General features: G+C 47.9%; 1 protein-coding gene and 1 long non-coding RNA gene across 2 annotated transcripts in view; one reads left to right on the forward strand and one right to left on the reverse strand.

The window, feature by feature from the left end:
- Positions 1 to 26,912, forward strand: part of LOC129385043 (uncharacterized) — a 176,003-nt gene that overhangs the window by 127,298 nt on the left and 21,793 nt on the right. The gene's annotated exons all lie outside the window — the stretch shown is intronic.
- conv (insulin like growth factor binding protein acid labile subunit convoluted) lies at positions 1,398 to 19,926 on the reverse strand. The gene is made up of 4 exons (XM_072288115.1): positions 19,893 to 19,926; positions 11,042 to 12,549; positions 5,238 to 7,860; positions 1,398 to 3,465 (listed from the first exon to the last, which is right to left on the reverse strand). The coding sequence occupies exons 1-4, from the start codon at positions 19,924 to 19,926 to the stop codon at positions 2,879 to 2,881; spliced, it is 4,752 nt and encodes a 1,583-aa protein (XP_072144216.1). The 3' UTR covers positions 1,398 to 2,878.

The raw sequence follows: 26,912 nt of genomic DNA on the forward strand, positions 1-26,912 counted from the left end.
CCGATTAAGAATTTGCGCGTATGATCGTTCATGTAGAGAACGCGTAGTTTTATCTCCGAAACGCCGATGCCAGTATTGACACCGTTGTCGGCTGAACGAGGCGGTTGGTGATCGTCATTACTGTGCAACAGCGCTTCTGTGCAAGGGAAGGAAAGAAAAAGTGGAGAACGAAAGACAGGGAGGTTAACCAGTCTAGCTCTACCGGTTTCCTACCCTACACATGGGAGCGGGATGGGGGGGGATGAAAGATGGGGAAGGGAGAGAGAGAGAGCACATAGCACAGCACACACATCGTCAGTTAGAGTCCATCACTCTTGCATTGTATGTGACATCACTGTCACAGCCGCTTGTCCGATCCGGTCTCTTTCAAAAACCGAAGTAGTCGTTTCGTCGCCTTCAGCTGCGATGTCTACTGTCGGCGACATGCGAAAATCGTTTCAAGTGAGAATGGTCTATGGTCCAGGTGCGCTAGAACGGGCGCCAGAGACTTTCGCTGAACATTATATTCAGGACAGTCGCACAGTATGTGTTCTAGCGTCTCCTCGCAAAGACAGGCATTGCAGAAAGCGTTGTCGGCCATTCTAATGCGAAATGAGTAAGATTTCGTGAATGCCACCCCTAGCCATAAGCGATAAAGCAGAGTGGCCGCTCTTCATGACTATTAATATAATAATAGAATCTCTGAATTAAAAGAACAATTTTGTCTTCCTACCTTTGGTTCTTGCCCTAAATGTGCCCGGCTCTGCCTTTCTCCTGGGATTTTTTCGTTCATTGACTCCATATTTACAGGTCATCATAAGAGCACATTCTATATCACGCAGCATGCAATTAACCAAATGTGTACCGGCTCAGGTGTGTACATCATACCAACAATTTTTTGTTTTCTACGCACAACCGAGGATTGGAATGCCCTAAATACAATACCGTTCCTATCTCTAATGCTTCTTGCTTCAGGAGAACCAGTGAAAAAAACCCATTACTCAAGTCATCCTACCTAAATACTACTGCCCTACATATCTTGCCCACTCCCTCATGTTATGGCTCATGTATAGAGCGTTCTTGAGGTATTTAATAAATAACTAACCAACTAAATAAATAAATAAATAAATTAAGAGTGACCGAAGTACAGTATAATCGTAGCACCAGTGTTTTCCCGCTTGTTCCCTAATGTTGTCTCACTTCAGCGCTTCATCACTGTAGACAAGTACTGCAGTCTTCTTCCGTCATACGGGCCATATAAATGTTGATCATTGAGGAGGCAACACTGATCATGCCACTCTGTCCAACTTTAAGTATGTTACGAAAGTTCATGCATAAATTAAAGAATTGTGACAATGGTAAGTCACGGCAATGTAATGGACACAAAAAAACAAAAACAGAAAGCAGAGAAGGGCAAGTGCTAATATAAACTCTTTATTCTTATGAAAACACCCCCATAAGTACTATATTGTGCGCATGCATCACCACATCACTGCGCAAACAAACCGAGCCGGAAAAATTGCACGTGTCAAAGAGCGGCGTTTGTAGAATTATACCCGGTATTGTGCTGGCTATAGTGGACGCTTCGCTGATGCCCCCAGACACGTGGTTGATAAAAATATGCCTCCTGGACCAGCGGAGACGCACTATTTTTGCTCTTACCTTACATCTTTGTCCCCCGTAACGTCCTTCACAGAGTTCACAACCTTAACGTGCAAAACCAGTAACGTGTACGACCAAGTGTTCACACTCCTCTTAAAGAGCCAGCTCCTTTATGCGGTCATTAACTCATTGCTCTCTCGGGCCGACGTAAACTTTCACGTATGTCATGGATGTGAAATAAACAGCTCCAATGGAGATTTTGACGAACGGACGCTTTTGCTTTGTTTAGCATCCTCGTTTGCTTTCAAATAAAAACGAAAAACAGTTATATAAACTGATTAGGGGTTGAGCCACTGTGCAAAGTTACCATTGGAAGAACAAGAATAAAATACCGACTAGCTTAACACGAAGTCTTGCTAATGAAACAAACTTGGGGAAATAAGGGTGAATTTTTCTCTCATGTGTAGATTAAAGGGTGGCGATGGTTACCATTCGTTTCTTCCTGCGCACTGTATATAGGAATTTATTATCTTAACATTTATGTTAAGCTATACAGGGACGAGAGTCACATTCAGCCCTTAGATTACATGTGGGTAAAACTAACGCTTATTGATGACAAATAAACTTTTAAACGGTCAACAAAGTTACATTTCTTTCTTTGTTTCACAAATCTGAGTCAAGCCCATGTACTATTTGCCCACAATAACAGTTGCCAACATGATAACATGTTCTAGCCAGAGCACCCTTAGCATGACGTTGATGGTGCAACGCACAAGAACAATGATGCCTCCAAAATATACATCAAAGTTCGACAACGTGAACACAGCATGACAATGGCGGTGGAGATGATAAGAATAAGAAGACATCCCCAGCACACGTACAAGGCACTTACCACGACGATCTCTGATTAGATTTTATGGAAGTTAACACTGCAAAATATTGCCAAATTTTACGAATGCTCATTAAACTGTTCTGAGTAATATGTGTTTGCTGCACAACACCATTTTTGAGTTTTTGATAATATATTTCATTTGAGTTACCCCGGTAATGTGCGTTAAGATATCTTGCGGGCTTTTTTTGTCCTGTAATCTTCGTGTGAGGTTTCGTGCATAAGACGATGCGCACGAAAATGTGGTGAGTCATCCTCTCACCGGCCTTAACATGCAATTTGGCAGTGTTTTTCGCTACACATGCATGCATTGAACCCCTGAGTTGATGACGTCCCAGGTACCACACGTGGAGACATAGCTAATGTGATACACAAACCCTCTGGCAATGTTCCCCGAAACCCGTGCGCTCATGTGCTCGAGATCCAGAGCTCTGAACACATGGCAGTGGTGACTGCAGCAAGTAGAACGATCAACACAGGCACCACTTTCACTGTCCGTGTTGCAGCACCGACTGGCGTAACTGTCCTGCACTGGCGCATAGGAAGAACGCGGGCTTCTCCTGTAGAGTCCAGGGCGACTAAGCATAGCCTGTATTCCACTGACGACTCGAGACCATCGATAGTGTACTCTCTGTACCGATAAGGAATGTCCGTTTCGCTCATGAGGCTGCTTGTAGACACGTCACTCACTATAGCCCGGAAACCAGACACATCCTCCTTCGTGGCCACATACCAGGCGAACCGTATGGCTCTCTTGGATGGTGAATCCACAAGCCTGAATTTCAGGTCGACTAATGACCCGTCTTCCTCGCCCTTTATTGCACGCTCCTCGTCGGTAAGGCATTCGAGGACATCGGGGCTGACGTCCGCAAGGTGACGCCTGTGTAAGTGGTGAGGAGAGTGGCAGACGACGTCGTTCCACTCGGTCGCTTGAGGGTTGTGGCCAAGCCACTGGCGCAGGTACTTGACGCGGCAGTCGCAGTTCAGTGGGTTTCCTGCAAGCGAATCGCACTTTCTGACACCTGCTCAAGAAAAGCCATGTCTACTAGCTTGCTGCGCTAAAACTTGTTCGATGGTGCACCTATCATAAGACAGTCGCGTAAAGTACAGCTCAAAATAATTCAATGCTCGCTAGGTATATCCAATTGATTGATCCTGTGCATGTGAACACACGGTTTGATTGTATTCCAGTCTGTCCTGATAGCATGACAGAACCCAGTGACTACGCCTGTTCCTGTTTTAACTCCTCAGCACATGCGACGTTGCAATCTTACATTTGTTTGACATAGCTTCTCTAATGACCTTGGCATTGCTTTGAGGATGTAATTTAGCACTAAAATTAAGCCATTGACATTTCATCACTTACACGATTGTGAACATATACAAAACCGCATAGTTATGGCGGTACGTGGTAAAGTGACAGTCTATTTTCAATAATATTCCTATCTGGGGCCACTAAACATGCGTAGGATCACGCTCTGATGTACCATTTCTTCATAAATGAGCAATTAAAAGTGAATTGCGTACTGAAATTACTCCATCTCGGAACCTCGACGCGTGATGAGGGAGAGTGAGTAAGCAAAGCAAATTGAATTTTACTAAACGACGAACAACATAATATCCGTTATTCGAACACTATGTTCAAATTCCTAATTGTATGCTTATAAAGCGGTACAGTAAGTTATTTTTGGTGCTGCCTTTACTATAACAAGCGCGCAGCAAGACGAATAAAAGAACAGATAATCAAGGGGCAAGCAGTTATTTTTTTTCAAATATCGAGGTGTCTATGAATGACAATAAACAGCATGCAATGCGGACAATAACACTGTCATGTTTTTCTCTTATTTATTTCGCCTTCTTGCCCGCTGATCACCAAGCGTACCTTCCAATGCGCAATGCTTTTGTAAGCAGTGTTTCTTTTTTTTTTTGCTGTAGTTGTTAACTTGACTAGGCTGAACGTTTTTCTTGGCCTTATCTTTCATTGACTCACATGACTCTATTCAATATATAAAGCAGACAAAGCAGTACCAAACGACAGCAATAATAGTTCGAAGTTTATGCAAACTTTAGACGATATTTTGCAAACTTACATCTCTTGATTCTCAATATAGCGCCTTCTCGAAGTTTGTTTAGGGGCTAGTACAGCTAAGCCAACCAGCTTAACCTAGATAGTGGGGAAGAGACCACAAATTGTATTCCTTAAAGGGACATGTAATTGGAAATTCAGTTGAGCTGCATTAGTAAATTACATTTTTGAGATACCAAAAAAGACTTCTTACTAAGGGAGAAGACTTGATAAGCCAGAAAAGGCGCAGCAACTAATGACGGGTAGTGACGCTGCCTTGAAATTTACGCGCCAGTTTGCCTTGACGTCATAAATTTGGCGGTGTTTGCTTGGGCCTAGTTTTTCTTTTGCTTTTTTGACTATGGACTTCATTGTATTGCGAAGGAGCAAAAGACTAGATTAATAAAGTAGTGCAAATTTCTACTGCACCGCCACATCCCACATAAGGAAAGATGTATGAAAATCAATTCCTGAAATCAATTCCAACACTGAAGTTCCAGCGCCGGGGTTTCGTCACGAAGCTTACAAAAATAAAGTTTATCCAACATTTTTCCTACTGGTAGTAAACCTGTCCCCACAAAATTTACGAACAGAGTTTTGAAAAAAATAAAACATTAAGTTTGTACTAATTTAGTGTCTCTCTTTAAGGCCCGTTTAAGGCAACAAATTTGAGGGAGCTGGTCAATCATTAGTAATTCTTACCTTCGTAATAAAGGCGGAGGCCATTCTTGATTCTCGCCATGTATTCCTCTTCAAACATTGTCACGTTGTTGAACCGCAGGTCAAGGTGCTGCAGCTGCTGAGATGCCAGAAAGTCCCGCAGGTCAATTGAGAAGATCTTGTTATGGCTGAAGTCAGCCCAGCTGACGTTCTCCGGCAGTACGAGAGCGCCATTAGCAATGTGTCTCAGGTCATTGTGCGACATGTCGAGATGTTTTAGGCTGGTAAGATTTCTCAAAACGTTGGGGTAAACTTCGTTGATGAGATTATGGCGCAAGTCGAGATACTCCGCTTTTCCAAGGCCGTCGTCGAAGCTGTTCGTAAGAACCGAAATGAAGTTGTGGCTGAGATCGACGTGTTTAAGCTTGTACGGAATGTAAGGTGATCGAGGAAATGTCTTTTCCGTCACGAAAGCAACCTCGTTGTGAGAGACGTTGATGGAGGAAAGCGACAGTAGATCGTCCAGCAGGCCGTGGGTTTTGTTTTCAAGTTTGTTGAGCAAGTTGTGCGAGAGGTCAAGAGTCTGCAGCGAAACGAGTCCCTTGAATGCCTCTGGCGGGATGAAGGAGATGTTGTTGTAGCTCAGGTTGAGACGAATGAGCTGCAGCATGCCTTCAAAAGCGTATTCAGTGACGTTGTTGATCTGATTGTTCTGGAGCCGGAGCTCGAACACGACTGGAAGGCGTCCTAACGCCTTCTTCGGGAGCGCTTTGATCTTATTGTCATTCAGGTATAAGTACTGAAGAGAACTAAGATCCTGCAGTGCTTCCCAAGGTATCCGGTCTATGCTGTTGTTGGAAAGAGAGAGCGTTTGCAGTGTGAGTAGATTAGAGAAGGATCCCCTTTCTAGTCGAGTGAGATTATTGCTATCTAGGTAAAGCCTTAGCAAGGAATTCATCGACCTGAATGTTCCAGGGCCGAAATGCGCGATTTGGTTGTTTTGTAGATGAAGTTCATTCAGCGCTATTGGAAGATTGAACATTCGCTTAATCTTGTTGTCATTGACTCTTATCAGGCGAACACTGACCATGGCCGAGAGCCCACCGTGGCTAACGTCACTGATATTGTTGTGGCTTATATCCAGTTCGAGCAACGTTGGAATCGACCCAAAAGTGCTGTAGCCAATCTTCTTTATGACATTGTGACTGAGGTTTATAAATCGCACGCCGGCCAACTTCTCAAAAACGGATCCAGAGATTTCACTAATGTTGTTGTAGCTAAAATCAACGGTGTGCAGCTCATACAACCTCTTCTTCGTAAATGCCTTTCGATTTAGCTCGTTGATCTTGTTGAAAGTCATGTTAAGAACCTTGATTCCAGTAATGTTAGCGACTGGTACCATATTAAAATCACTTATGTTGTTGTGGTTGAGGAGAAGAACAGTGACGTCAGATAAGTAGAATGCATTTTTTGGAAGGGTGGTAATGTTGTTATGTGAGAGATCAAACAAGGTAACATTAGACAACTCTTGGAAGGCCATGTCTCCGATGAAGCTGATGTTATTGTGACTCAAATCAATGTGAACTTGGTACATTTTTAAAAAGGCTGAGCTAGCAATCTTAGAAATCTTGTTGTAGCTCAGATCCAGTTTTTCAAGCCACTGAAAATCTTTGAACTGCTCATAACCGACATCTTCCATCAGGTTATGTGCTAAATCAATAGTACGAATATGTTTAGAAGACACGAATGCTTGCTTGTGTACCTTTGTTATCCTGTTTCCTCTGAAGTAAACGTCTCGAAGGAACCTTACGCCTTTCACAGTGTTGGCATCAACTTCAGGAAGTTCATTGTAAGACATGTTGATAACACGAAGGATGGCATTGGCGACGAACATGCCTCGTGGAAACGTCTTCACTCGGTTATTTGATATGTTTAGAAACCACATATTCGTAAGCTGGTTGAAGTCAATCTTTTGGAACGCCGTGAAATTGTTGTAGGACAAATCTAAGTATTTGATTTTTCGAGCAAATCGGAAAGTATTTCGTTCTATCTTCTCCATTTTATTATGGTGCATCTCTAGCCTTTCAAGTCTATTAAGTCCTGTGAACGCAGAGGGGTGAACTTTGAAAATTAGGTTGTGATCAAGGCGCAATTCGAACAGGATGTTCAAGGCACCGAATGCGTTGGCAGGGATAACCTCGATTCGGTTATGCGCAAGATTCAAAGACGTCAAGTTCCTAAACTTGTTAATAAGTTCCACGGGAATCTCAGTGAGGGCATTGTCTTCAAAGCTGAGCAACTTCAGCGATTCGTTGAAGTGGTCCATAACATCGATGGCAACCGAGGCAAGAGATCCATGCGCTACGGTAAGGTTTATGACTTGCAATCCGCTGAAGACGTCACCAAACAACCTTTTGAACGAGGATCCGGTGATAGTGAGATTAGCTATAGGGTGCTGCACGTTGCCCAAACCCCGTGACATCATGGCTAAGTTCACGCCATCACACGCAATATGAAGTCCAACGTCTTCGCTTCTAGCGCATTTGCAGGGGTAAATTTGAGTGCTTCCGCTTGGGCACTTCGGGCGGGCCTCAGCAAACGAGGCCGTCACGAAAAAGCAGATGACCACCAGAGCTCTCATTTTGGGCGCTGCTCTGAAGAGAACCTGCGAGGAAAAGGTAAGAGATAGATTAAGTTAGGATATATATCAATCGCAATGTTTCACTGAGCTGGTACAATACTAGTAGGAGCATTTTTAGCATTTTCTTTCCTGCACAGTTGGCAAATTTGGACATATACTGCCTGACGCGTAAAAAAGCGACGCAGCAATTTTCGCATTTAAAGAAGTTTGTTTTCGTCGACGATCGAACGTCGACAAAGTGCTGCAAAAAATTTACGTCACTGCAATTCCATTAGGAAAAAGAATAATAACAACATTATGCACTGGCATTATTAGTTACTTTCTTAACAAAACATCGTTTTATGCATTGAACTACAAAAGCAACTGGAACGCTACTGAGTTTTTCCGCAAAATTTGGTAATTATTATCTCGAAAATGGCTTCATCCCGAGAATTCGTTCAAAGAGGATCTTGCGAAAACCACGGCTAGAATTCGGAAATTGCAACATGGGCCATAAGGTAATTAGTTAAGAACCTAATTATTGATTTTTTGTTATTTAGTCGATAATGCATCTCAATATTTTTGTGCAAGTAATGTCCGCCTCTAATGACCTAATGACCGGCTCATGAACTAGAATTGTGCTATCTGCCACAGGTAACCTTAGAAAACTTTGTGAAAGTTTTGCCGAAACACCCTGTAAGTAATTTCTTTTGTGTATCTTTGAAACTATACCCTGTGCGACATTAGTCAACTGGAGAATATTTCTGCCCTGCGAGGTGCAGAAGCCTCGACGCTAGCCGACGAAAATGCGCGGGTGCTTGGCTGGTGTCGCGATGATAAACGGGGCCGGAGGACGGAAGGAGATGACGGTATAAGGCCGGGGAAGGGGGGAGGACGTTTACCTTGTTGCGTTTCCCCGTGCGTTGTGTCTCGCCCCCCCCCCCCCCCCCCCGCATCAGGGTCGCCACATCGTACGGCACCCGAACCTCCTCCACCCTCCCCTCCGGCCTGCACCTAGCCTCCGAGGAAGGTCGTCGGGCGGCTTCATGCTTCACACTCGCCTTAGCGTGGCACGCAGGAGAACGCGCGCCAGTGCAGGGTTACGTCCCGCTCCCGGCAGGCAGCCTCATTCATCACGCTAATGCCCCGGCCGAGCATGCGCAATCCGTTTTCCCCCCCGCCGCTGTGCCACCCCGCTCGTCTAATGACAAGCCAGGCGGACAAGAGACGCCAATGGCAGCCGCTCGGCGGCCAGCATCTCAAGACATTGCAGCGGAAAGCGAACATAGGGTGGAGGAGCAAGGGAGTGCCATTGAACTCGGCGGGGAGAGGAATGGGGGGGGGGGGGGGGTACCATGACTGCTCCGTGTCTCGCGCCGGCAGGTGTCGGGAAGCCCACCATGACCGAGTCTGTCAGCTCCTCCTTGGCGGCACCCTCGATTAGTACGCGCATTCAAAAACGATGAAAAAAAAAAAAATTCACGACCACAAGGAAGTACAAGGTAGGAAGTAAAGAAAGGGACGGCAGGCCAACAACCTGCAAAAATGGCGCATAGGCAGACTCTTCTTTTCGTTTGCATTAGTCACGGCTTCTTATCCTGTTCTGTTCTTTTTTCATACATATGCTCTTTCGTATTACTCTGAGCGTTTTCTTTCGTGTATTGGAAGTTGTAGGATCAGATCTTCGGAAGGGAGGGGGAGGGGGGGGGGGGGCGACCGGGCAGCCTCTCTATAATACGTGATTGACGGCTGCAAAATGGATTTTGCTTGTCCGGTGTTGAGCCGTGATATGTACGCTAGGAGATTAAAAATGCGGGAGCTCATCTAGCGGCGTAATGCTTTCGACTTCGGCGCCGCCTGATAGACGCCTGCCTAAATACAGGTTGTTGACGGACACTATAGCATGCAGAAGTTACGAGAAGTTCATGACAGTGAGTAAGGTTATAAGCAAAATGGAATATTTTTTATGTACTTTTCTCTCAAAGAAAAATTCCTTTCTGTGCTTCCAGAGCAAATATCGCATCCATGATGCTATTTCTAAAGGAAGTCCGCAGAGATTCAGTTTAATGATGTGTTTTGAATGCTGTGCTTCTTGGTGAGGGGGCCTCCGTACATGTCATGCTGTCGAATAATCGAATACTTGAGCAAGTTGGATTGATTTCTCCATTTTAGGACAGTTTCTTGTGACGTAAGCTTTGCCTCGCAATAGCGTGGAATACCTACGAAGGAAAACTTGTTGTTTAAATAGAGTTATTTAAGCCCGTAATAGCGCTTTCAGCCGTGGACCACTCATAAAAACTATTTCGGCATCGGGAAGTCATCAGGCGATAAATGTAACAGTCAGATGAAACCATGGTTAAGGGTTTCTGCACAACTGATGGTTGTCGGCAGTATGTCTTTATTTTTTTACGTACTGTCATGACCCGACGCCTACACTATAATCTTCCCCACATATACAGAGATTCTAGTATTTAAAATAGCCTTAAAATGTTAATTTATTGGTTGCATTATAGGCGTAAATCTTTTGATGTCAGCAACGTTCGTTCCTGACTAGCAATCAAAAGGCAAGCATAGTCCATCCAGAAGGGCCTGTGAGAACAGCCAGAGGGTGCACATGACATCTGAGCAATCTTACTTGGTGAATCTTTCATATTGTCACGTGGTGGTGACGTAGAAGAACACAGTAGCAATACTGTGAACGAGAAAACTAACTTTTATTGGGCGAACTTGTGCCCACAAAACAGGCTACACTTATAGCACAACGAAAGCGGCGAACACAGTCGGCGATCGTCGGAAATCTGATCAGCGGGTCAAGCGCGTCGGCTTTTATACAGAATCGTCGAATGTTCCAGACTAATCGTTGGGACTCGCGTGCCTTCCACAAAGTTCTACAGCATTCGCGTCAGGCGAATAAATCAGATAACACAAGGTTCGGCGACAACAGACTGCGGATAGAAGCATCGATAACTTTCCAGAAACTTCAGATACATGCAAGCGCGTCCCGCGCTGTGCGATAAGATTTGTTAGGCGGCGAAACGTGGTCGCCCGATAAATATAAGTACACGTGTCAATACCCCCCTCTTAAAAAGCATCGTCCCGATGCTACAAATATAAGAGAGCGAAACACAAAAGGACACTTACTAAACATAAGTAACAAAACAACGAAAAGAAATCAAGTCCAAAGGTCAGTTACGCGAAGTCCCAAAGTTCGTCAACGCTGGTGGTACGGCTTGAGTCGCACAACGTGGACAATTTCAGGTCGTGAGCGGCGCCGCTGTGACAGCGAAATGCCGTCTGGCACGACCTCATAGTCCAGTGCGCCAATACGTCGGATGATCTTGTATGGTCCGAAATAGCGACGCAAGAGCTTCTCGCTCAGTCCTCGTCGGCGTATAGGGGTCCAAACCCAAACACGGTCACCGGGCTGGTACTCGACAAAGCGTCGTCGGAGGTTGTAGTGTCGGCTGTCGGTCCTCTGTTGGTTTTTGATCCGCAGGCGGGCGAGCTGTCGGGCTTCTTCGGCGCGCTGGAGATAGCTAGCGACGTCAACATTCTCTTCGTCAGTGACGTGGGGCAGCATGGCGTCGAGCGTCGTCGTCGGGTTCCTGCCGTAAACCAGCTTAAACGGCGTGATCTGTGTTGTTTCTTGCACCGCCGTGTTGTAAGCGAAGGTTACATACGGCAGGACCGCGTCCCACGTCTTGTGCTCGACGTCGACGTACATTGCTAGCATGTCGGCGAGGGTCTTGTTGAGGCGCTCCGTGAGACCATTCGTCTGCGGATGGTAGGCAGTTGTCCTCCTGTGGCTTGTCTGGCTGTACTGCAGAATGGCCTGGGTGAGCTCTGCTGTAAAAGCCGTTCCCCTGTCGGTGATGAGGACTTCTGGAGCACCATGTCGCAGCAGGATGTTCTCGACGAAAAATTTCGCCACTTCGGCTGCGCTGCCTTTTGGTAGAGCTTTAGTTTCAGCAAAGCGGGTGAGATAGTCCGTCGCCACGACGATCCACTTATTCCCGGATGTTGACATCGGCAACGGCCCCAACAAATCCATCCCAATCTGCTGGAATGGTCGGCGAGGAGGTTCGATCGGCTGTAGTAATCCTGCTGGCCTTGTCGGTGGTGTCTTGCGTCGTTGACAGTCTCGGCATGTCTTGACGTAACGGGCGACGTCGGCGGTCAGACGCGGCCAGTAATACCTTTCCTGTATTCTCGACAGCGTCCGGGAGAATCCGAGGTGCCCAGCGGTTGGATCGTCGTGTAGGGCGTGCAGTATCTCTGGACGCAGCGCTGACGGTACAACAAGAAGGTAGCTGGCGCGGACTGGTGAGAAGTTCTTCTTCACGAGTAGGTTGTTTTGAAGCGTGAACGAAGATAATCCACGCTTAAATGCCCTAGGGACAACATCGGTGTGCCCTTCCAAATACTCGACTAGGCCTTTTAGCTCCGGGTCCCCTCGTTGTTGTTCGGCGAAGTCTTCCGCGCTTATTATGCCAAGGAAGGCGTCGTCATCCTCGTCATCTTGCGGCGGTGGGTCAATGGGGGCGCGTGATAGGCAATCGGCATCTGAGTGTTTTCTTCCGGACTTGTATGTTACAGTGATGTCGTATTCTTGTAGTCTGAGGCTCCACCGCGCCAGCCGTCCTGAAGGGTCCTTTAAGTTAGCTAGCCAACACAACGCGTGGTGGTCGCTGACGACTTTGAATGACCTGCCATAGAGGTAAGGGCGGAATTTAGCTGTAGCCCAAATGATGGCGAGGCATTCCTTTTCAGTCGTAGAATAATTGCTTTCCGCTTTTGACAGCGACCGGCTAGCATACGATATCACCCGTTCAAGTCCTTCTTTCCTCTGGACTAGGACGGCACCGAGGCCTAGGCTACTGGCGTCAGTGTGGATTTCGGTATCGGCGTCCTCGTCGAAGTGTGCAAGTACCGGCGGCGACTGCATGCGTCGTTTGAGTTCTTGAAATGCCTTGGCCTGCGGCGTTTCCCACTTGAACTCGACATCACATTTGGTTAGATGTGTTAGCGGCTCCGCGATGCGCGAAAAGTCCTTGACAAAGCGCCTATAGTAGGCACACATGCCAAGGAATCTGCGCACTGCCTTCTTGTCGGTTGGCTGCGGGAACTTTGCGATGGCAGCTGTCTTCTGTGGGTCGGGGCGTACTCCTGATTTGCTGATGACGTGGCCTAGGAACAAAAGCTCATCGTAAGCGAATCGACACTTTTCCGGCTTCAGAGTGAGCCCTGATGACTTGATGGCCTCTAGTACTGTCGCAAGCCGCCTCAGGTGATCGTCGAAATTTCCGGCGAAGACGACGACGTCATCCAAGTAAACAAGGCACGTCTGCCACTTCAGTCCCGCTAACACCGTGTCCATGACGCGCTGAAACGTTGCAGGCGCCGAGCACAGTCCGAATGGCATAACCTTGAACTCGTAGAGGCCGTCTGGGGTGATAAAGGCGGTCTTTTCGCGATCTCTTTCGTCGACTTCTATTTGCCAATAGCCAGACTTGAGGTCCATCGACGAGAAGTATTTAGCGTTGCAGAGCCGATCCAATGCGTCGTCTATCCGTGGGAGGGGGTATACGTCCTTCTTCGTGATCTTGTTCAGACGACGATAATCAACGCAGAAACGCAGGGTTCCGTCCTTTTTTTTCACCAAGACTACAGGAGATGCCCACGGGCTTTTGGACGGCTGGATGATGTCGTCGCGCAGCATTTCGTCGACTTGGTGCCTTATAGCTTCACGTTCTCGCGTCGAAACTCGGTATGGGCTCTGGCGGAGAGGTCGAGCGCCCTCTTCGGTTATTATGCGATGCTTTGCGACTGGGGTTTGTCGAATCCTTGATGACGTCGAAAAGCACTCTTTGTATCGTCGAAGTAGACTTCTGAGCTGTTGTTGCTTAATCGTGGGGAGACTTGGATTTATGTCGAAGTCTGGCTCGGGGACTACGGTCGTCGGGGTAGATGCGGCAGAATCCGAGAGGACAAACGCATTGCTGTTTTCCAGAATTTCCTCGATGTATGCGATCGTCGTGCCCTTGTTGATGTGCTTGAACTCCTGGCTGAAGTTTGTCAGCAACACTTTCGTGTATCCTCCGTGCAGTCGAGCGATCCCTCTTGCGACGCAAATTTCACGGTCTAGCAGTAGACGTTGGTCGCCTTCGATGACGCCTTCTACGTCAGTGGGTGTTTCGGTGCTGACCGAAATAAAAATGCTGGAGCGAGGCGGGATGCTCACTTGATGTTCGAGCACACTCAAGGCGTGGTGACTACGAGGGCGCTCCGGCGGTATCGCATTATCTTCCGACAGCGTTATTGACTTCGACTTCAGGTCGATGACTGCGCCGTGTTGGTTGAGGAAGTCCATGCCGAGAATGACGTCTCGTGAACACTGTTGGAGGATAACGAAGGTGACAGGGTAAGTCCGGTCGTGGATGGTAATTCTTGCCGTGCACATTCCTGTCGGCGTAATCAGGTGTCCTCCAGCGGTCCGCATTTGAGGGCCTTCCCATGCAGTCTTAACCTTCTTCAACTGGACGGCGATGTGTCCACTCATGACGGAGTAATCGGCTCCTGTGTCTACTAAGGCGGTGACTGCGTGGCCGTCGAGAAGCACGTCGAGGTCGGTGGTTCTCTGTCTTGCGTTACAGTTAGGTCTTGGCGTCGGATCACGGCTGCGTCGTGTTGAACTGAAGTTGGAACGTCGCGTCGTCAAGTCTTCTTTCATCGGTGTAGTCTTGGCTTCCTGATTTCGTCGGAACGGCGGCGTGTCGTTATGTCGTCGAGGTAGTTTCGTCGGTGTCTTCGTCGGCGGCGGAGGATCTTCGTCAGTTCGACGAACAGCAACCGCACCTCCATCGGTTGCTGCTTTTAGTTTTCCGGATATGGGCTCGCTGACCGGCCCCGGGCTGGGCCAGTGTATGGTCGGCGCTGCGGCGACAGGTAGCGGCCTGGTGATGGCGAACGCGACGGTCGTCGAGAGCTCCACTGAGTAGCGGCGAGGTAGTCGGCGATATCGCGAGGTCTTTCGCCAATCTGTGGTCGCGGCGCGTTAACGGCGAACCCTCGGAGTCCCATCTCCCGGTATGGGCATCGGCGGTAGATGTGCCCTGCTTCACCGCAGTGGTAGCAGAGCGGGCGGTGGTCGGGGGCTCGCCAAATGTCCGTCTTCCTCGCGTAGGTGCGCTGGGCGACGGGTGGTCGTGCTGGCGCTGGCGGCGGCGGACGACGGAACTGCGGCGTGACAGGGCCCTGGCGCGGTCGCGTAGGGGGACCTTGACGGCGTGCGACGGCGGCGTAGGTCATCGCTTGCGGCTCAGGCTGCGGCGATACAGGGGCTACTCCAAGTTGTTGCTGGAGCTCCTCACGGACGGCGTCGGCAATCGAAGCCACTTGAGGCTGTGATGGTGGGAAAAGCTTTTGTAGCTCCTCCCGCACGACCGCTCGGATAGTCTCGCGCAGGTCGTCGGTGGCCAGTGATTGAACTCCGGCGTAGTTTGTCGAGTTTGTGCGGCGGTCGAATTGCCGGTTTCGCATCTCGAGTGTCTTCTCGATGCTGATGGCCTCGCGAAGAAACTCGTCGACGGTCTTCGGTGGACTTCGTACCATTCCGGCAAAAAGTTCCTCCTTCACACCACGCATCAGCAGGCGGACTTTCTTCTCCTCGGGCATGTCAGGGTCGGCGTGGCGGAAGAGACGGCTCATTTCTTCCGTGTAGATTGCGGTCGTCTCATTAGGGAGCTGCACCCGGGTTTCTAATAGCGCTTGGGCTCGTTCTCGGCGTACGACGCTTGCGAATGTCTGCAGGAAGCCGCTTCGGAAGAGTTCCCAGGTCGTTAAGGTGGCTTCTCGGTTCTCGAACCACGTCCTGGCCGCGTCTTCCAAAGCGAAGAAGACATATCGCAGTTTGTCGTCGCTGTTCCAGTTGTTAAAGGTAGCGACTCTCTCGTACGTCTCAAGCCAGCTTTCCGGGTCCTCGAAAGTTGAACCGCGGAACGTCGGAGGCTCCCTGGGCTGCTGCAGCACGACGGGTGACGCTGGGGCTGCTATTGGGGTGGACGTGGTGGCCATCTTCCTAGTCGTCTCAGGCAAAAGTCCGTGCTCCGGGGGCAGTCCTTGCAGCCTGCGGCTACCTCGCTGGTTCTTGGCGACGTTGGTGTCTTCCGAGTGAGGGCTTGAGTCACGGCTTTGTGGGGGCGTCCGGTACATGAACGCAAAGCACCTCCACCAGATGTCACGTGGTGGTGACGTAGAAGAACACAGTAGCAATACTGTGAACGAGAAAACTAACTTTTATTGGGCGAACTTGTGCCCACAAAACAGGCTACACTTATAGCACAACGAAAGCGGCGAACACAGTCGGCGATCGTCGGAAATCTGATCAGCGGGTCAAGCGCGTCGGCTTTTATACAGAATCGTCGAATGTTCCAGACTAATCGTTGGGACTCGCGTGCCTTCCACAAAGTTCTACAGCATTCGCGTCAGGCGAATAAATCAGATAACACAAGGTTCGGCGACAACAGACTGCGGATAGAAGCATCGATAACTTTCCAGAAACTTCAGATACATGCAAGCGCGTCCCGCGCTGTGCGATAAGATTTGTTAGGCGGCGAAACGTGGTCGCCCGATAAATATAAGTACACGTGTCAATATCATTGTATGAGCGAGCGGCGACAATCCTACTCAAATTGTTGGTAGCGCGCCTTTCTGGTGCGTTCCGCAGCGAGGAGAGTCACGTACTGCCGTAGCTGCAGGTGGAATAAATTTTGTAATGCGCTCTCATGGGTTGCAGCAATCGTTCCGAAGCAAAAAAAAAAAATTTTGGAGGACGCCTGAGCTTCGCCTTTAAGAGTGAAACGCTTCCCGCCAACTGCAGGTTATGTAACCGTAACGTTTACAGAGAAACGCTTTCGGCGAACGCTGATCACGAAGGCGAGCTTTCTGGTATAAACGCGGCCTCTTGTGTAGGCCGATCCCGGAGGTAATGTAGAGCCGGGCCCAAAAAAATAATTGCATAATTTTCAGGTTTCTGGTATTGTATCGCATTTTTATTACTTCAGTATTAGAAGATTCAACATAAAAGGCATGAGCTGTCGCTGTTTTGTTTCATAACATTCGATTCTGCGCTGTGATTCTCAAAATTCTGAGCAGTAAGTTTTCAAGAATGTAATGCAAGGTGTCAGCAACTGTAGTGATAGAATGGTGTGACAGTATAACCCGCATATACCGCATGTCATATACCAAGGCGTGGCACATACATATACCTAAATATATACGGCATTTCTTGCTGACGGATAATTCTGCCGACACCGGATTTTCAGCCTCACGGGGCCCTTAACGCTATCACATTAATAAGCTGAAGACGAAGCAGCAGAAACGTGTTCTTTCTTCTTTTTTTGGTTGCGAAGACGCACGCACTCGAGTGTGATAAAAGCGCAACTTTACGAAAGGCGACGATGCGACTGGATCTCCCTTATCAACAGGCGCGGGTCCACTGTGAACTCTGGTAAATAAGGGTTCATGCTCGGCACGTGAAATGCGAAAACGCTGGTGTACTTATTTCAGGTGCACGTTAACAAACTCCAGCAGTTGAAAATTATTTCACAGCCCCCACCCAATACGCCATGCCTCCGTCAGATCGTGGTTTGCCCAGTAGGGCTTCAGAGTCTAAATTTTAAATTAATTATTGACACTCCTTACCAGGTACGCGAATCAACTGTGACTTGGCTATACGCTCCGTCACGACACACGTGGTATGCGCTGAATGTACGCGCCGTAAAACTCTCAACAACGGTTAAGGATTCCGGAGTTGGTAGCCAGATTAGAAAAAAGAACGAGAAAAGAAACACCAACTTTAGTTGTGATGGAAAAAAAAAACACGAATTCTAAAACTGTATGTATACATGAAAGACGACGGCGTCTGCGTCGGCTAATACTTGATTCAACCATGGCTCACGTAACGAGCCGCTTCTCAGGAAGCTGCGTCTCTCCAGTACTTTCCATGACTTCAACTAATTCTTCTTCGTCAAAAAAAAAATATTGTTCTCATAACGAGGAATTCGTTAATGCCTTAGGCGGTGCAACGTTAGCGTTCTTAGCGCAGTCGCCTGCGCGCTCCACGAAGGGGTTGATTACTGCGTGGCGTATGCCTTTCCTCGCATTGCGCCCTGTCGCTTCCACTGAGCATTGTCGCGCAGTCAAAAGGATCTAGAGTCATTGCACGATTCGTTGGCATCGACACCCGTGGTAAATATGCATAAAGAAAGGCCAAAGGCTTCATCATTGCGTTGGCGGCATTTTCTGGTCAGATGGCTATATGCACGTGGCGCGCTATCTACAATGCGTCCCGTCGCTGCCGCTCATGTAAATACCCTATAAAATAAAAGCAGCCACTCTGCACTGAGGGATAAAGTCATGCGGGACCCAATTAAATTTTTTTTAAATTTGGTTCTTCAAGCTTCGCGAGTAAAACGAACGCCAGTGGCCTTTTCCCAGAATGCCGTCTGGACGTAGACGGGAAAGAAAAGGAACAGAAAAGCGTCATTACCGCCAGGCAAGCTCGGTTGGCGCTATTGACCAATATTAAAGAAAAAAAAACTGTGGAGTTTTACGTGCCAAAATCACGATCTGATTATGAGGCACGCCGTAGTGGGAGACTGCGGAAATTCGGACCGCCTAGGTTTCCTTAACATGCACCTAAATCTAACTATGCGGGTATTTGCGCATTTCGTCCCCCATAGAAATGGGGCCGCCATGGGTGGGATTGGATGCCCCGACCTCGTGCTTAGCAGCCCAACACCTTAGCCACTAGGCAACCACGGCGAATTTGACAAATATTTGATGAGAGTAACAAGTTAGGTTGCACCTCGTCACGCCTACCGCGCATAACGCAAATACAAAACAAAGAACGACCACATTGAGGAAAACAACACTAACTTAATATACGTACAAACTCTTAGTTTCACTTTCGTCTATAATTCTATAATGCGAAAACTTACGGCTTGTACTTTATTTGTTTTTCGCCTCAAATAAAGTGTAATGATTTCCATCATTAGGCAAGCAAAAGGCGGCACGAAGAATCGAGAAAGAAAAGACAATGAGACGCACTTCGGCGCGTCGCTGTGCGGCAGGCGCTTGGACAAAGCAGAAAGAAAAAAGGAGCAACCCAGGCCTTCGGCGAGACGGCCTCTTGTCTGGTACTCCAAAATTTACACAAGTTTTAAGCCCACTAAATCCTATAGACCGTTTTTTCATGGGTGCCACCATATTGCTACGCAGTGGCGCCACCTATGGGCAGCCGGCATGCTGGCTTGGGCGAGCGCTCCGTCTTGCATGGCGTTCGGCGGTAGTTTCTGGCGTTTCTTCTCGCGCTCGCGCAGTCCATTTAGTATGGCGCGCATCTTCTACGTGGTAAACGGTTCTGTGAGACGGGCTCAAGTGGTTTAAGTCGGCATGGCGGAAGTTACTGCTGGCGCTGAGGCAGACGGAGCACGCAGCGCGATGTGCGCGCGAATGTTTGAGCCTACAATCAGCCTATCAAGTCTGCATTTCTGAATGTTCAGTGTGACCTTATCGCAGTATTATACTCCAGTTCTAAGCTGCGGTTTAGGAGCAATGAAACATACGCGACGATCGTAACAGCGTGGGTATCGTTCTGCTACGATATGAGCTGTGCTGTTGTACTTTGGCAAGCGTTCAAACTGTTAGCTGCCGATTACATTGCATTACTACTTGGTTCGGTGGATGACGTTTCCACGCATAAATAAAATAGTTCTGGTTAGCAAAAACGGCATGCCTTACAGTGTGAACTATACTTGGCCAGCAAAGCGACCGTTTACGAACTGCGCGAGCGTCCTAAGCAGTGGTAGGTTCTTGATTACAGATATATTTGTTCTATATAGCGCATGGTTTAAGCATGCGGCATCAACGTTTATAGATCTATAAACGTTGTGCGACATGACTATGCGAGCTCGTATGGCAGCGTTAGACCGTTTTCTCCTTCTTTTTCGAGAAAGAAGATGATAACTGAATTTTCTTTTCGGTTGTGTTCGTGCCGTTCTCTTCTAAGCACTCACGTATCACGGAAATGTTGTCCTCAAAAATAGCCATCGCATCCTTTTTATGCGATCCATCTCATACATTATGGCTTTACAGGACAAAAAGGCAATGGGGAATCACATGGCTTATATATGTATCATGCTGGTCCACTAACCACAGTGATCGCTGTGTTGAGCAGCGCCATCGGCCTCAAGCAGGAAGGCTAGCGTAGACATATAGTGATTTCAGGCCTACTAGATTTGCAATGTGTGACAACGATGCCGGTGTATAAAAAATATTTGATAGCGCCTGCCGCTTAGATGTTCCGTAGTTGCCTCAGGTTGGCCATACACGAGCATGCGCTCTTATGTTTCACGTTTTAGTCCCTGCGCCAAGCGATTAGATAGTGAGCAGATTTACCAGTTCATGCTGGTAATATAGAGACACCGGTTCTCTTAGCTGAATTAAAATCAATGTACACAAGAAGGTTTCTCGACACATACTAGCACTGCGGCCGATAATGCTGATAATGCACGTCACATGTTTGCGCCCCCAAGAGATATTTCCGCGTACTATGCATCGGTAAGATGCATAGAAAGGCTTCCCTGACAATCGTATATGAACGGACATTGCGTAAATTTCACTGAGTACGATCTAAAACATCTAGAAATTGTTCCGCAGCACGCGACAGCAATACTTTCAAGCAGCGCCGCGCCGGATTGCCCAAGCCAGAGAGGAGGAAAGGCTCGCCGCGGGCCCTTTCCTCCTCGCCCGATGGAAAGGTCTATAGAAGGAAAAAATGGTACGGGTCATCACAGCTTCCTAAATAATTTACTACAATACTTGTTTCTTTGAACCAGTTTCGGTTTCAGTACAAAGAAGGTGAACGGGCGTTGACGTCACGATACCTTGTCTCGCTCCGTTCCTGCAATGGCCGCACTGTCACAGGTGATCTCAGCCAAAATGCGTGCGGGCAGTGAACTCTCGTTTACTTCTTCATGAGCAACAACATCATACCTGCGCCTATTGCTAGACGGCGTCAGAAAGTTTTGCCATGTGTCATGACAATGTATATGATGCCTAGAGACGAACTTCAATACATTAAAATTGTAACGTAGATTGGAGACGGAGTGTTACAAAATAGACGTTTCGCTTTAATGACGGGCCAGAAGAGCGTGCAGCTTACGCACTTCATCGTCTTTCATGGCGCCGACCTTTGCGCGCGCCGTTCTGCGGTGCGGGAGCCCCCCATCTTTGTCTCAAGATCATGTCGTCACAATATTGTCGATGATGCCTACATGGCCCTTCCTGACGAACCTTAATACCTAATTAACGTATAAGCATTTCACTGTCCTCATATTCGCCAAGTGTGTATATGTGTATTTACGTCAAAGAACCATGCGGTATATTATCGACAACTTCAAAATATATCGGTCAGTGGCCTTTAAGAGAGGGGGCTTCCCTGCCGCAGTGCCCGCATTCTGATGGGGATGGAATGCGTGAAAGCTAGTTTGTGTACTTAAGATGTGGTTGCACAGTAAACAAACTTTTATCGCACGCGTAAGTTAAACAGGAGGCCATCTTTATGAGGCCCCCGTAATAGTTGAGGTTATAATCTGGGACCTTTTACTCGCACACTCAATCATTCAGCTACGTACACTCTAAAAACAGTTTCACCCTTTAGGGCGTATATTTGCCGCACAACAATAATCGTCATCTGCCTTGCCCGCATTTCCTATCTTTGACGCTGCGAGCCCGGTGCTTTCCAGTAACGAACGGCATGCGCGTTATCAGCATGACGTAGTATTCCCGACAGGAAAGTAACGAGCGCAACGTTTTCAAGGAAGGAAATGCGGGCAAGACAAATGACGATTATTGTTGAGTGGCCGATATACACTCCAAAGGGTGTAAACTTTTCTTAGAGTGTACTATGCCTGTTAGTATGACTAAACTGAATAAGCAGGAAGCATAAACTGTCAAGCAACCTCTTATTAATATGGACATGAAAAATCTTGTCACCTCCGTCTCCTATCCCTTAGAGCAATGTTTCCCACATTTAACTTTTACTGTAGTGCCAAACCAACCATGAGACCCACTCCCCCCCCCCCCCCCACACACACACACACGAACAGACACTTTCATAAGCCTTTTGAATATAATTGGAGCCTCCCTGACCCTGCTAAATGGACTCATGACCCATTTTGGGGCCATGACCCGCAGTGTGAGCAACAATGCCTTAGAGCAATGTCAGCATTTCAGCGCTGACATAATTGAACAGGCCGTCAGCCTAACTTGCGCCTTCTTGATTACCCTAAGTTACGGCATATGTATTCTTATTTTGTCTGAGTATTTTCTGTCCGCTCCTGCTATAGCCGTTTTGGAGTGCAGTACGTACAAATAACTGAGAAACTTTACCGTGTGATTCATATATGTCAGTAATAGATGTCAGAGAAAGGCGCTAAACTAGTATATTGCTTTCCATAGGCGCGTTTTCTTTCTTTTTTTGTATGCTTTCTCGTCTCCGGTTTAAAAATGTGGCCTCTGCTCACCAGCGTGCCTGCTTGGCTCTTCTCAGGAGGCCGACTCAAACCGGACACGCTAAGCTTGTTTGCAACCCGATTTCCGCCCCCCTAACCCCTACTTTCCACGTCCCACTTCATTTCCCTCACTTTCTCTTTGGCATGCAGTTGGGCTTCGAAAGGTAGGAGGCGGTCGTTTTGGGTGGGACTGGGAGGGGGCAACCTGTTTTAAACATGACACGGCGTGTAAATTTTGATTGACGAGGGCGATGGAGTTGCAGTAAGGTCCTTTTCCTTTCTTGTATTCGCTTCGAAAGCTGGAACGTGCCACCAAAGACGCCCTTCCCCCCCCCCAAAAAAAAAGAAAACTAGGAAAGTTGATGGGCGGCGACAGTACACGGGGTTTGTTGCAAAGCTGGGGATATGCGGCGTTGCGGCCCCCCCGCGACTCGGTTCCCACTAGGCGAAAATCCGCGAAAAGTTGGCGCCTCGTTTTAGTGGAAACGGCATTCTCGAAACATCCATTCGCCCGTTCAAAGCGGTTTAAAAGAAAACGGCTTCACTTGTGGCCTGTGGCTTTCTGCAGCACTCTGTCTTGGTTATCAGTTGGATTCTCCAACGTGGAGCAGTACGCTAAGAAAACGAAGAAATTATACCGGTGCCGCGAGCACGGCGATATTCTTGCTTCTAGATACCTTCGGAGATTCGCCGAAGCAAAAGCCGCGGGGCTATTATGAAGAAGCTCGAGCTCTTGCGTTTTATTCGGAGCATGTTATTCGGCGCCGGACGCACCTGAGTTCTCCGAAATCCGCCCGCGGGGAAGCCAAGCTTTCGCAGAACTCTGCGTACGCGTTGGGGAGGAAAAGGGATTCGCTTTCCTGTATACTGGCAGAATAGCTTTTTTTCTTGCTGTCGACTCAGCGTTTCGGGATAGAATTTCACAGAAAGGCACGCGGTTCCTTAATTCATTCTCGGGGCTAGTTCGTGCTTCTTTTTTTCCGATAGTGTTGCGGTCGCGGAAGTTAAAAAATAAATAGCTATCCCGAAGGCATGATCAGACCGTTTGACAGGTCTTACATGAAAGAACACGTCATCCGCTGCACCACGGTAACTTCCCGAAGGGGTTTTGGAAACTAGGAGATTTATTCCAACGCTCACGAAGACGCAATTTTAGAATACACTGGGTTAAGGGGGTCTCCCGATAAGTAGGAAGGCGCGAGAAATATTGCGAAAAGATTTGTTCAGTTACCGACGCTTCAGGTAACAAAAACACAAAACAAGCTAGACCGGAACATTTGAACAAGCAACAATCCAGCTGGGAGAACTGTATGAGTGCAGGGAAAACGGAACGCCATATACTTTATTCGCCTGTGCACAACTTCGTATTGCAATTTTATGTAACACTTAACATTAGTACAATGTATCTCAGCTATTCTGAGAAATAGCTAAAATAACGACAAAAAAGGAGGGTCATTGGAGTGTGTTACAAGTAACAGCACGGATATTTGTAATTGTTATGATACTAGAGATTACAATATTTCAGCAGTTGCTGCTTTCTGTATGCCTTTCGTTGCTTTGGTTGCCACATAATTTAGACACAATAATATTTTTATGGAATTGGTCAAACTTTGTTATGCTCTTAGTATCACGCTTTCGCAAAGAAGACACTAGGTGTACTGAACAATGTACCGTTCACTAAAACGAACATAAAGGCAACAAAGTGTTTGCCAAGAGGACTTGCACCGAAATATGCTCACCTTCAAGAACGTTGGTCTAGTAGCAAGCTCCTCGACGTAGGTCACTGTTCTTGATCACAAACATTGAGCGGATGCTAATCCTTTATGAGAGACCGGTTACAGTTGTCAATGGCAGGATCCTCAAATGCACCTTATGTCCCGAAAATCACCAAGGCATGCTTGCTGTTTAACTAGCAATCACTTTCGCAATAACGTGACGCCTATACTGCAGCGTACAACGCAGGCTTCCAGAAAACCTCGTTAAACGTCACGTACCTGAAGCAAGCATCCTTTCGTTGAAAGCCGCACTCAACACAGCATGCATGAAGTACCCATCGTGTTTCACGTAAATGGTATTATCTGGCCTTGGCGCCGTCACAAAAAAAGGTTTCACAAGCTTTGAACTAACCACACCGTTCGATGGCGTCTTGACTTCACAAACAGAAACACATCTAACACCGGCTTGCCTGCGTGTCTTCAGTGTTTGACGCACGCTGTCCAAGGCCACTTGTTGCAATCAGTACACTGAGAAGCACGCGCAATCTCTTCGCCGAGCACTAGGCATTCACCTCACTGAACTGCTTTCGGATTCAGGCGAGTATGCAGCAAAAAACAACGGCGCGCCAGCTTCGTTGCTACTCTGGCTGCTGTTGCTGCTTCTGCGCGCTCTTTCGAAGCCCCGACGTGGCACTGAACCGTCGCGTTGACCAGACTGTCGCCAGCAGCCACCTGGCCCTTTTTCTTTTGCGCACGGTGTCGTTTGAGAGCAGGACGTCACGACCGGTCTGGTCTCGCGGAGGCCGAATTGTTGTGGCTGCCGAGGCGGCTCGGGTCTCCTCTTGCGTGAGTCGACGGGGGCAGATGAGTGGATTCCCTGCGTTGGCTCGGCATCGCCGTCGTGTTGTGTTGCGGCCGATTTGCCTTTCGCGTTCCGTGTGGCGCCGGGGGAAGCCGAGACGTGGGCGACCGCCAGGGCGGAAACGACGGCGCGGGCTGACCCACAAAAGGGAGAGGCCGACTCCTTTGCCGCGCTTGTGTATTTGGGTCACGTCGCCGCTGGACAGGTTTCGCTCGCACTTCTCCCTCCCCCAGCATCCTCGCGCACTAGAGGGTGTTGTCTCGCCGACTCTGTTTCTCCTTTCTCGGAACAGCTTAGACTCGTGTATTTGCCCTCGAGACGAGGGCCCTTCTCACCACTCGTCGGGCAAAGCTCCCGCTGTGGGCGGCCTTCGCATGCGGCGCGTCTGCGGAGAAGGACGTATGTGCACCTCCGGCCCATAGGAATGAAGTGATGTGTGAAACCTCCCGTTCAATCTTTTGTTGCGGTCGTGTGGTGATCAGCACATTTAAAGAAACTAGAGTGTGGAAACGCGGAACGTTAACCGTTTCCTTTTGATTACAAACAAAAAAACGAATTTTTTTTGCATTGAGGCTCATGGTGAGATACCGTCTCCTCTCTACTGAAGCAAACTCCCATTATATGGTAATTTAATTCACTGGATAATGAATAAGAGGAGCTTCATTACGGCTGTAATAAAATAAACATTTGTCCCGATATTTGAGAGCAACAGATTGATTTTGATAATCAGGATTTATATTGATACGAGCACCTAACTATAAGTACACGCGTTTGTCGCAATCCGCACCCACCGAAATGCATATTGCACGGCCGCGATCTCGCGATCGACAGCACAGCGCCATAGCCTCTGAGCCGCCGTAATGGCTTTTACATCTGACACGAGGGGTGTATATAGCATAAAGTCAGCTTCCCTGTGCACTTGTTCTCACCTCCGGAATGCCACAGCCGCCACCATGGCGGGTGTAAAAATATGCAAGCGGGAAAGGTTAGTCGCGCAGCGAGCTCACTGTATAAAGTTGACTCCTACATAGCGTGTTCGCGATTATCTTATTGCCGAAACCATGGCCTTCTTTGACATTTCTTGAAGCATATATCATCCATGGTCATCATAGAGTTGCGCGGGCTGGCGTGCACAGACCCAAGAGCCTAGCGGCATGAGGAAGGTATATTACAGGCATGAGACGTATATTACAAGGTTCCATGATTTTAATACAGGGTTTCATGATAATCCTGTACTATAACATTGTCATATTTAATGCCCTAATGACGAAAAAAGAATGTTAGGTGCCTAAATGTTCTTGTAGTTCGCCTGGCGCTCTTTGGTCATGCTAGGCCCTTGCGCCACACTACACTATATTCATCATCGTCATCGCTTTCGGCTAAGCTTAGATTACGGTGTTTCGACACATCACCACACAGTTTATGCAAAGCAACCCAACCACTTCAGCAGCTTTGTTGAAGAGAGCAACCCCCCTCCCCCTCCATTTGGGAGTGCAGGGAGCTATGCCCGCTAAGCATTTTCCTATACCTTCTTTGTTCGTATGCATGAAAACTTATTCGTTCATTGTCGTGGGCCATGGTTTGCCTTGAAGGCTTCAAAAATAATGTTGTTTTACTCCTTAAAAATACTCCTTATAGCATGAAAATTTCCTTGAAGACACTCGATTCCTGTTCTGTTTTGCCCAAAGCTGCTACGGACCCTGTAGCATAGCATCGTGAAAGTCGCATATATCTATTTCGTTCGCTTCTTGCACAGTATAGTGTGCATCCGATACAACGTCGCAGACCAAGCACAAAGACGGCGTGGCTGGGCGTTATCCAAGAGCATCGATGGTGAGCAGACCAATGAAGCCAAATCCTGACAGTGACGTCATAAGTGCTTTTATATAAACACCCCAGCAGCAGAAGGCAGAACCTTGACAGAACCTGTCCTGGCTCCGCCAC

The sequence above is a fragment of the Dermacentor andersoni genome, chromosome 5 (assembly GCF_023375885.2).
Source record: "Dermacentor andersoni chromosome 5, qqDerAnde1_hic_scaffold, whole genome shotgun sequence".
Classification (NCBI taxonomy): Eukaryota; Metazoa; Arthropoda; class Arachnida; order Ixodida; family Ixodidae; genus Dermacentor; species Dermacentor andersoni.